At 43.4% G+C, this 12218-nt stretch overlaps 1 protein-coding gene across 1 annotated transcript in view; it reads right to left on the minus strand.

Moving 5' to 3' along the window:
• PI4KA (phosphatidylinositol 4-kinase alpha) overlaps positions 1–12218 on the minus strand; it is a 111428-nt gene that overhangs the window by 36516 nt on the left and 62694 nt on the right. Inside the window, exons 20-23 of the mRNA XM_015088453.3 lie at positions 10065–10173; positions 9570–9706; positions 9253–9386; positions 6160–6242 (exon numbers count right to left, since the gene is read on the minus strand). Of these exons, the coding sequence (XP_014943939.2) occupies positions 6160–6242; positions 9253–9386; positions 9570–9706; positions 10065–10173 (463 nt within the window). The remainder of the gene's footprint in view (positions 1–6159; positions 6243–9252; positions 9387–9569; positions 9707–10064; positions 10174–12218) is intronic.

A 12218-nucleotide genomic window follows, 5' to 3' on the forward strand; every position in this document is an offset into this window, starting at 1 on the left:
TAAATGTGTTGATTTTTTTTTTTTTTTTGTATTAAGTAGGCCCCACACCCAGTGTGGAGTTCAATGCGGGGCTTGAACTCACAACCCTGAGATCAAGACATGAGCTGAGATCAAGAGTCAGATGCTTAACCGACTGAGCCATCCAGGTGCCCCTGGGGAAGATACTTTGAGGTCATGCAGACATCTCATTTCTCTTCAAGATTTTGCCCACATTTTAGTATTTGTCAGTGGGATGTGCTTGCAGAAGGCACTCTGGCTCTCACTAGGATTTTGTTTTCTTCATTCTTTCTACTTTTAGTAATTGGGATTCTATAAGGAAGTTCTGTCCCTCTTTCCCCATGTTTGATGTATTCAATCATCTAATCAGTATAGACTCATAGATATTTATTTCAGTCACTGGGTCATAATCCAATACTGTCATTATTTGCTGCCCAAATTGTTCCAGCTTTGGCCATTGAGAACTCTTTCGGGGAGACTCAAGTCCTTGTGACATGCCCACATCCCTTTTCTTTTCTTCTTCCTTTCCTTTTCCTTTTTTTCCTTTCACAGGACCTTCCTTTCTGGCACTACAAGGTGTCCCAGGCTCATCTTGTATTTTCCCTGCCCCAATTCTCTGTAGAATCAACCTTTTTTTCCTTGGACACTTGGTTCCTTTTAATGCAGAATGATATTTAGAAAGCAAGATCTGAGCACTGGATGTGCTTGTTGCCACCAGAGTACAAAGCAGATTTTTTTTCAAGTTTATTTATTTTGTGAGAGAGCGAGTGAGTGGGGTAGGGGCAGAGAGAGGGAGAGACAGAGAATCCCAAGAAGGCTGCACACTGTCAGTGCACAGAGCCCAGTGAGGGGCTTGAACTCATGAACCGTGAGATCATGACCAGAGCTAAAATCAAGAGTCAGATACTTAACTGACTGATCCACCCAGGCGCCCCTACAAGGCAGATTTTAAAAAGCAACAGTACAGCACAAGCATCACAGTGCTGATGTAATAAAGTGCTGCTTGCCCACCAGTGCTGTCCCACTTATCCACTGTCCTTTTTTTTTTTTTTTTTTTAAGATTTTATTTGGGGGTGGCACAGTTGGTTAAGCATCTGACTCCTGATCTCAGCTCAGGTCATGACCTTACAGTTTGTGAGTTTGAGCCCTCCATTGGGCTCTGCACTGATGGCATGGAGCCTACCTGGGATTTTGTCTCTCTTTCTCTCTGCCCCTCTCTCACTTGTGCGCACGTTCTCTCTCAAAGTAAATAAAAAAAGTTTTCTTTAAGATTTTTTAAAAAGTCATCTCTACACCCAATGTGGGGCTTGAACTTACAGACCCTAGATCAAGAGTGGCATGCTCTACCAAGGGCGCCAGCCAGGAGCCCCATCCAGTGCCTTTAGGCTGGCTAAATGACAGGGCTGTAAGGTCAGCAGGGCAGAGAGATAAGGAGGTGCTGCACCTCTGTGCCCCAGGCAAAGCACAGAGCCGGAAACACAAAGACGCATCGCATATGTGTTTTTTATGAGGATAAATGGGCCCCCAAAGCTCTCAGACATGGAAAATGATTAGTGTGACGTGGAGAGATGCCCAAACAGGGAGAGGCTACTTTCTCAGAAGTTGGGTTGGTGGATGAAATCTTGTTTGGAGGGGTGTGTTTAGTGTAGTATCTTTTCATATAGCTCTTAGGAAACTGAAACTGTAAGTTTCTAATAAAAAACAATCAGATAGTTTTGTGGTCAGATAGTAGTGGTCAGATGCCAATCATCAACGCGCAGTAGCCTCTCTGGAGATTTTTACTTAAAAACAGCCACTTTGCTTTTTGCACTTTCCTTTTACACTTTAGCTTGAGACTACCTCGGTCTTAGTCTGCACTGACTGACTAGGCAGCTGGCAGGCTGCATTCCAAGAACACATGGAGGCTGGGCTCACACCTGCACAGAGGAGGTGCCAGCCCTCCCCTTCGCAGGCTGCTAGATGCTTCTTATAACCTCCTTCCTGCTTGGTTCTGAAAACTCATGAGTAACACATCTCCATAGACATGTCCTTCCCACCTCTCATGTTTTAGGAGAGAAAAGGAAGAGGAAAGTACACTCAGTAAATATACATTTATTGGCTTAACCTAAGTGCCATACTCAGAACAAAAACAAATAACCCATTGGGAAATCATGTGGAAGAGTATGGTGTACTGTGAAAATTAAAAAGTGTCCATAAGGTGCACATCAGTTCCCAGTGCAATTATGACACAGTAACAGAAAAAACAGACCTTAGGAGAGAGAGGACATTTAGCTTTAGAAAGGTATCTTATTCTGTCTATAGATATTCTCAATAAGAGGCTGGCAAAATGTGGTAGGTTCTTAGGCCCCTTTGGGCTAGGAATCTCAATTTTTTTGTTGCCTACCTTCCCTCCTAGAGCCAAAGAAGCTCAGGGTGACCCAACTGTTTAGCACAAAACAACTGTTATATAAACAATGGGCATCTGGGTGGCTTGGTCGGTTGGGCCTCTGACTCTTGGTTTTAGCTCAGATCATGACATCACAGTTTGTGAGTTTGAGCCCCATGGAGGACTCTGCACTGGCAGTGTGAAGCCAGCTTGGGATTTTCTGTCTCCTTCTCTTTGTGCCCCTTTCCTGCTTTCTTTCTCAAAAATAAATAAATAAACATTAAAAAACAAAACAATGGGTGGATGGACAAGGGGAACAAATCAATGAACAGCTCAGTCAGTGGTTAACAGTGTCTCTACTATACTCTCAAGTGGTCCTTGGGCATGTGTGTGGGACTCTGAATGTGGGGCTTCCTCTTCCAGTGTCTACACCCTGGTGGGAGGGGTTTCCTACCATACAAAATTGCCTGCCTGCACCTCCCACCATGGCCTCTAAAGAGCTCCTCCTCCTCTAATCCTTCCCCCTACTGCCAGCAGGGGGAGCTTCCAGAACCCATACACTCCTTCCTTGCCTACTCCACAAAAATAAATAAACACACCTAATTTCCTGACTGTCATGTAGGAGTGATAAGGGTTCTATAAAGGACTTATTGGACAAAGGTCTTACATGAAGCAGCACCTCAGAACCTTGGGGTGATTTTATTTTTTATTTTTAAAAGTTTTATTTTTATGTAATCTCTAGACCCAAGGTGAGACCCAAATTCACAACCTGGAGATCAAAAGTTGCACTCTCCACTGACTGAGCCAGCCACGTACCTCCTTGGGGTGATTTTTAAAAGGATTTCTTCAAGGACTGATTTTTCAACAATAGGAAAAATGGCATAAAAATTATCTGGGGATTAATTCTCTACTGGCAAGAACAAGTTGATAGATTCTTCAGAGTGCCAATGACTTCTGGCATGGAAAGGTCTCCTCTCTACTTAATAATAAATTTATTGATTTTAAGAATTGTCAATTAGCAGTCTTTGAAATATTTACCCACACAGTTAATCAATCAGAACTCATGGCCATAATGTACCCAAATATTTAAGCACAATTATAAAACTGATCAAGTTCTTCTAAGCATATAATTAAAACATAGGTCTAACATTTCAGAGTCTCTTATATTTTTAAACACTTTAAAAATCAACACAGAGACCAATGCAATGATGCTTAAAACCTGTCAGTGTCCTTATACTCAAACTGGTTAAACAGTGCCTATACTATGCATTTAATTTTTTTCTTTGCTATCTTTTTTTAAATGTTTATTTTTGAGAGAGAGACACAGAGTGTAAGTGGGGGAGGGACAGAGACAGAGAGGGAGACACAGAATTGGAGGCAGGCTCCAGGCTCTGAGCTGTCAGCACAGAGCCCAACACAGGGCTCAAATCCACAAAGTGTGAGATAATGACCTCAGCAGAAGTCAGACACCCAACGGAGTCACCCAGGTACCCCTATTTTTTTTTTTAATGTTTATTTATCTTTGAGAGAAAGAGAGACAGAGAGAGAGCGAGAGACAGAGAGAAACAGAGAGAGACAGAGTGTGAGTGGGGGAAGGGCAGAGAGAGAGGGAGACACAGAATCTGAAGCAGGTTCCAGGCTCTGAGCTGTCAGCACAGAGCCCGATGTGGGTTCGAACTCATGGACCGTGAGATCATGATCTGAGCCGAAGTCGGACGCTTAACTGACTGAGCTACCCAGATGCCCCTGTTATCTCAATTTTAATAGCTCTTCTTATTTTCATTCCTATTCTTATCTTAGGTTTGCCCTAATAGAATTCCACTAAGTATAATATTTTAGTACCATCAGAGAGTTACAATTATTTCTCTGTTTTCCCAGGAGTTTGCTTTTAGGACTGGTTGCAGCTGAGACCCTCTGTGCACTCAGGATCTGAGGACATTCGCATCATAGGACTTGCAAGTCTTTGTGTTTCATATAGATTTTCCTATTCTGAAACCTTCCCAGAAATGATGTGGCCCTTAAATCGGATGTTGCCCACAGGTCCTGACCTGCTGCCCTGACATTCTGACCTGGCCTGATGACACCACTGGAAACATTCATGGTCCTGAGCAGGGTCTCCTTATAACCAGCAGGACTACTGAGGCATGAAGCCCTCGTGGAAGGTCTGGGTATCCTCACAATGAACTCTCTAATAGCTATTCTCAGCTAACAGAGCACTTTTAACTAGCCATTCTGTGGGATGTCTCTGCCTATCACCTGCTGGGCACCCTTTCTACCTGTCAACTCTTGGAGACCAGGCATGACTTTATCGTGGGTGCCACGTCTCTCCTTGAACTGTGTAGCTCTTTCTTTGTGTTCCCTCTTTCCTGATTACATAAGAGAAACAACAACCTATCTTTACTTCACAAATACTTAGTGGAAAAAACAAACATTAGATATATATATCCTATGTATTATGTTATCACTACATATTCTATATAGTGTTATGCTAATGTGTGTATACACACATACATTAACATAACAATATATATATATATGTTTTTTAGCATAACATATATATATATAAAACCTAGTATATTTGGATATACACATCCTAGTATATTTGCCCTTCTTTTAAGCAAAATATGTATTCATGTTCAAATTATGATACTTTGTCCACTGGGAGTCCTTTTATTTTTTAAAATATTTATTTTTGAGAGAGAAAGAGAACGTGCAAGTAGGAGAGGGGCAGAGAGACAGGGGGACAGAGGATCTGAAGTGGGCTCTGTGCTGACAGCAGTGAGCCTGATGTGGGGTTTGAACTCATGAACTATGAGATCATGACCTCAGCCAAAGTCAAACGCTCAATCAACTGAGCCACCCAGGCACCTAGAAGTCCTTTTAAATTGGTTCTTAGTCCTGTTTGCCTGCTCTGGACATTTTTCCTATCTATCTACCTATCTAAACATTTATTTATTGGGGGGGAGGGGCAGAGAGAGGGAGACAGAGGATCCGAAGCAGACTCTGCCCTGTGAATGCAGAGCCCGATGCAAGGCTTGAACCCATGAACCATGAGATCATGGCCTGAGCCAAAATCAAGAGTCAGCTGCTTAACTGACTGAGTTGAGCCACCTAGGTGCCCCTACTCTGGACATTTAAAAAGCATAACTGCTCCCTGGCAACAATAAGATGCTCCAGGTTCATCAATGATTATTTGAGAAGCCCAGGATCCTTTCAGCATGGGATAGTATTAGAGACTGAAATTTGGGGACTAGAGCATACTCAAGCATTGTGGGTAGGCAAGAGTGAGGCTCCTTAAGGCTATATGGTTATGTTATACATTTTTGTTATTTTTAAAAAATTTTTAAATATTTTATATTTTGAGAGACAGAGACAGAGCATGAGTGGGGGAGGGGCTGAGAGAGTGAGAAACAGAATCTGAAGCAGGCTCCAGACTCTGAGCTGTCAGCACAGAGCCCAATGTGGGGCCCGGACCCACAAACTGCGAGATCATAACCTGAGCTGAAGTCGAATGCTCAGCCAGGTGAACCATCCAGGTGTCCCTTGTTTTTTAAAGGCAATAGAAGTTTACTAAATATACTGCAAGAGAGTGGCAGGCAGGACAGCAGAGAAGAGGCTGTTTGCCATGAGGCAGTGGTGTGGGATACACTGTTAAGGTTCTGTTTTATACTGACCTTTCCAATGTAGTATGTAACTTCATAAAACTATTTTCTTCACAAAGACAGAAAATTGGTAGTATTCCTTTTTATACTATTAAAGCGCAATTCATCATTAGAGTACCACAATCATCGACTTACCAGATTTGTCTTTCTGAATAGCTTTATCTTCAAAGTAGCAGAACATTACCTGGAAGCGGTCAGGATCTGTTGAACGTAGTACCCTAGCAAGGAGAACAGTTTTGAGTAAATTTTAAAAAATCCAGGCCCTCCCTATCACAGATTTGGTACTGCCCAGAACTGCTGAGGCCATGAGGAACCAAGTGTCATAGACTCACATGGACTTTCTGGAGGACAATATCCACCATCTGTCATAACATTCCCACACTGTTCACCCAGCAACTCACCACTAATGATGCATCTTAAGGGTAACGTGCACAACAGTGCTGGCTGAATGTCCATCAGTAGGAGACTGGTCAGCTACACCAAAGTACACCTATTCAGTGGCACAACATGCAGCCACCAAAATGAAAGATAACTCCAGAAAAACATCGAAGATGCACTATTACATGAGAAAGCAAGGTGTGGAGAAAATGGGTACAGCATAATGTTAGTGACAGGTTTCCGAAAGGCCTCCATGTGCCTTCTGTGTGTAGGATATTTATGTTTGCATTGAAAATTTCTAGAAGGAAAAGTAAAACTATCAATAGCGGGTATCTCTGAATTCAGGGCCTGGAAAGTAAGACGTGTAGTTTTCATCTTTAGTGTCTTCTGTACCATTTCAATGTTTTCTTTCTTTTTTTGGTTTATGCATCATTTTTATTTTCAAAGTAAAAAATATCTTTTACTTTGGGGCAAAGATAGAAAAAGAAATGCATGCACTTGAACCATAGTCCCTGTGAAGGGCCATTCAGAGTTTGGGGGGCTCCACTAAGATAGTGCGGCACATGTGCACACAGGCAAGCACTTGGTGGAGTCTATCTGTGGGCTTCTGCACCAACCTTTTGTGAGTCAAACTGCAGTAGGGCAGGCTGTGTGGCTTTAAGTGCATGCATTCTCAAGTGCTCACGTTCACACAGCTTTTATGTAATTGCTCACGTTGTCCACCTCGCTGTTTTAACATTCTCCTAATAACCAGTGGCTGGGAGTCTGAGCCAGGTTCTTGAATAAAGGCTTCAGGGTTGCTTCTCTGTGCTAACAGTGCTCGCAGAGGCCTGGCAGGCAACCTGGAGTGGGAACTGGGTTCTTGGGAGCTGCCTGTGGGCCGTCCCCTTATGGTCCTGCTCTACCAGCCCACTCAACAGCCTGGCGTGAGACCCTATTCGTGGGCACACTTGTGGGGAAGCAGGAGACAGCCCTGCTGGCGGGCACATGAGGCTGAGAGGGTCCGGAGACATCGCTTGTAGCCATTCAACTTAGGAGCAAACAAGGTTTTTGATCTGTGTTGGTTTGCTTGTTTTGTTTTGGTTGGGTTTCTCTTTGAAAATGTACTCTTTATAATAAAAAGGATGAGAGAAAACTACACTAAGAGGCTATAGGGAATGGTGGTGAGGTGAGTAGTTTTTCCTCTCCACTTATTTCCAAATTTGTGTGTAATGTTCTATTGCTTTTATTAAAAAAAAAAAAAAAAACAAAACTGTAATGAACAAAGAAAAGAAGGTCAAAAGCTCCTTAGCTCTGTGGGACTTTGGGGGAGAATCGTTCACTAGTTTTTAAATTTTGCTCTGTTGTGGCACCCTCAGGCTACCAAGCGGCCGGGAAAAGAGGACAGAGCTGGAAAGTAGGGGCTCACTCCCACTTACCCAAAAGAGCCTTAATCTAGGTTATATGTTGAGCTTCCTAGCAAGAGGTCTTTTTACCAGAGGCTTTCATGGCACCAAACAAAGGTTTAAATAGTGGCATTTCCCAAATATTCCCCCTTTTAAGAACTAACAGTTTACTTTTCAAACCATTTGGTAAGGTTTATCCTATAACTTATTACACCTATCATGTGACTTCAACAGATTATGTGTAACCTGACTTTTTTTTTTAAGTTTATTTATTTTTGAGAGAGAGAGAGAGAGAGAGAGAGAGAGAGAGAGAGAGACAGAGCATGAATGGGGGAGTGGCAGCCAAAGAGGGAGACACAGAATTGGAAGCAGGCTCCAGGCTCTGAGGTATCAGCCCAGAGCCCGAAGCGGGGCTCGAACTCACGGACCGCGAGATCGTGACCTGAGCTGAAGTCGGACACTTAACCGACTGAGCCACCCAGGAGTCCTTAACCTGACCTTTTTTGATGACAGGGATGCATCTTTCTGTAGCTAGTGTATTCAGCTGCAGCCCTATGGTGCCTCAGAGCTTACCATGGTGAGTCTGTACCATCCACATAGGCAGCTGGGCTCTGAGCATCCTAGCTGCTTCCTCCAGTCTTCATTTACAAGAGGCAGCATGGCACAGTGCTTAACAGACTTGGATCTCAATCCAAATCAGGGCTTATTACCTTGGGTAACTTATTTAACTGTTCAGTGTCTCAGTTTCCTCATCTGTAAAATGGGTATGTAATAATGCCTACCCCATAGGCTTGTTGGAGAGTGTGTCAATACAGGCAACTTAGCACAGTGCCTGGTATGGCATAAGCACTCAATCTGTGTTAATATTGGTGTTGTTATGATGACAATTATTACAGTTGTTAGGTCTGCTATGGTTACATATGTATCTTGAGCATCTGCTAACTGTGGGACTGTTTTGGGACAGGCCCCTTCCCATTTCCAATTTGCTATTTGTACTCAGCTGTGATCCTGGAAACAAGTTCAATGAATGTCTTAGACCATTTTCAGTGAGGGCTGATCCCTAACAGGGGCTCTTAGTCAAGTGGACAGAGTTTGAAATATCTATCGTGATGGCTCAGAAGCCTATTCCCTATAAGGAGAGGATAATAAGAGAGTTATAAGATGTGGTGTTTGGTACTCAGGAGGGAGGAACACACAAGAAAAGCAGAGGGTGTTTTTGTTTTTTGTCTTTTTTTTTTTTTTTTGAGTAGCAGGCAAAAGTGTATTAGAGTATAAGATTAGAAAGTAAGAATAATAGGAAAGCTCTCTTTACAGAGAGGGGACATTTGAAAGTGACTGCCTCTGTTTTTTGCTTTTTAAGAAAGCTTACATGTCTTAGGAGGAACTGAAGAGTCCCATCCCCAGAAGGCACAAATATATAAAAATTAGCTCCAGGGGCTGTATTGGGAGGTAAAGGCCTGTATACCTCATATATTCCAGCCGATAAACAGACAGGAGATAGGTGGACATGGCAAAGTCCAGCTTGTTGATGAGGGCGGACACTTCGGGGGCAGGGTCCAGCAGGTTGATGATGGTGCTGCGGAGCTCACTCAGTTCAGCCTAGGAGGAAATAAAAGGCTCAAGGGCTCTCACACAAGCACCTGGAGGGGAAAGCGGCCCTCCTCCAGGAGAGGTAGATAACATGGGATAACAAGGACAAAGAAAGGATCTGCCCATTGTTCAAGAAAGCTTAGCAAAATCCCTGCCCTGCATCATCTATCTTGGCAGGGTGAGAATCCTTACGGGGGTGACTGTGTCGTTTTTCATGGCCGAGTTATACTGGAGGACGGAACGCAGTGGTTCTTTGCTGGGAAACGTGAGCAGGGGTGACTTGGTGGCTATTTCACAGACCCCTTCGTACCATTCTTCTGGCCAAAGTCCTGCAAGAGAGTGCCCACAAGTGAGACCACCACCTTGCTCAAGAATCACTATAGAGCAGTTGACAATGACCATTTCTACAGTCGTGGGTCCTTTGCTTGAGCCAATTACCCCAAAATGGGCCACAGAAATGAGTTTGTCTTCTAACTTGGATGGGTTTTTTTCTAAGATTCATGATATTCTTAGAACCCTAAAATACATCTGGGAAGTATAACATTTGCATACACACTTGTAGGAAGCAGCAGCTGAATTTGAACTAATTTTGAATGCATACACATTCATAATTAGGTAGAGTCCTACTTCCACCTTTGTTTTCACTCTGCACTCTTGTCTTCCCCAGAAGAGCAAGTATTGCCCTACCTGACCCCTCCACTGCGAATCCCATCAGCACAGAATAGAGCCAGAAGTCCCGGAAGAGCTTCTGCAACCGAGGTTTGGCTTCTTTGATGGGAGGCAACCTTCGGGTGAGCTGATATACCAAGGACAGAGGGAGAAAAGGAAGTTATTTGCTTGTAAGCCCTAAAACCTACAGATGTGAAATCAACCACAGATTCATTCTCCAAGAATCTGTCAGTCATTTTGGGTAGGAAAAGACACACTGAGCAGTGACCAACACCTCTTGATCAGTTTACTGGTAAATACTCACCCATTCGGCAAACACTTATTGAGTAGCTAATCTGCACCAGGCACCATGCCTGGGAGGTGAAAAGCCCCATTCCTGCAGAGGACTTGCTGCCTAGTTTGGAGGCAGGTGAGGAAATAATCACAGTGTGGCAGAGATCCTGGAGAAGGTGTCATGGGTCTCAATGTTACTATGCAAGGAACTCTTAGCCAGGCAGAGAAGAGAAAGCAGCCCATCCTGGGTAGGGCATGGAGGGCCTGGGGAGGCTGGAGCTCAGGTGAACAGTTGTGACTGAAGAGAAAGTGTGATCGTGAGAAATCTCATGGATCAAGGAGAAGTGGTTTTCAGATCTTTTCTGGCAGCACAACTTTTCCAAACAATAATCTTGGGCAGAATCCCAAGATGTAAAACAGGTATAGGCAGAGTTGCTTAGGCGCAGGAGTGAGAGGCTGAAGTCCCTGCATCCTTGCTCCAGGTGGTGTCCCGCCCAGTATAAAGCAGGCAGTAGCTTGTAGTTATGCAAAAAACGTTAAATTTGCACACAGCACCTCACCTATTGGACAAATTGGTCCTCACAGAACCCCCAGAGGACGTCAAGCCTCCTACGGTGATAATCAACCTACGATGAGGGGTCTCTGCAACACAAACATTCATGAGTGCCAAGTATGGGCCAGGGTCACGGGGTAGGACACATGATGATACCATTGCTGGCAGGGGTGGGGGATCACAGAGAGAGATGGGCACCTGAACCCATGACTGGTAAGGACTATATAAACTGGTACACTATTTCCTGGAAAGCAATTTGGTAAAATGAATAAAAAATTCTAAATAATCCCATCATTTCACCAAAAATCTCCTCTCTAGCAATATATCCAAAAAAAAATCTGAGTTAGGCACAAAAATGTTGTAAGATTTGTTAGAACAGAAAAATAAATAAGAGCACCTGGGTAGCTTAGTCAGTTAAGTGTCTAACTCTTGACTTCAGTTCAGGTCATTATTTTACAGTTCTTGGGTTCAAACCCCAAGTTGGGGACTGTCAGCACAGAGCCTGTTTGGATTCTCTCTTTCTCTCCCCCCCATCCCTCCCCCTGCTCATGCTCTCTCTCTCAAAATAGATAAACTTAAAAAAAAAAAAGAGTTGGACGCTTAACTAAGTCACCCAGGCACCCCTGGATCCTGGATTTTAAAAAGCTATCAAAGAAAAATAAATAAATAGTAAATAAATAAATAAAAAGCTATCAAAGAAGTCATGGAGAAATCTGACTGGGATATGTCTGATATAAGAGAGGAGGATTGATTTTCCTAGATGTTAACAGTGGTGCAGAGTAGGGCAGAGACCCTTCCATTTAAGAGACAAAGCTCCAGCACCCAGGGCTGAAGTGTTATGACCTCTACAACTCCCTTTCAAATACCTCAGGAGATACCCTCAGGGGGCACGCACACAGGGAATTAAGCAGATAAGGCAAAATAGTAACTGTTTTATCTAGGATGCTGGTATATGGATGTCCATTATTCAATTCTTCCAATTGCTCTGTATATTTTTAAATTTCATAATAAAAAGTTGGTGGGCCACCTGAGTGGCTTAGCCAGTTGGTTAAGCATCCAACTCTTGATTTCAGCTCAGGACATGATCTCATGGTTCCTGAGTTTGAGCCCTGCGTTGGGCTCTGTACTGACAGTGCAGAGCCTGCTTGGGATTCTCTCTCTCCCTCCCTCTCTGCCCCTCCCCTGCTTGCTCTCTTTCTCTCTTTCCCTCTCTCGTAATAAATAAACTTAAAAAAAATTTTAACAAAAAAAAGCTGTAAAACATATCTAACCATAAGGCAAGCCTTGTAACTAGAAAGAAAACAATGGAGTATGTGTGGCGGAAGGTACTGATTTACAGTGGGGGC

This window comes from Acinonyx jubatus, chromosome D3 (genome assembly GCF_027475565.1).
Source record: "Acinonyx jubatus isolate Ajub_Pintada_27869175 chromosome D3, VMU_Ajub_asm_v1.0, whole genome shotgun sequence".
NCBI classification, from domain to species: domain Eukaryota; kingdom Metazoa; phylum Chordata; class Mammalia; order Carnivora; family Felidae; genus Acinonyx; species Acinonyx jubatus.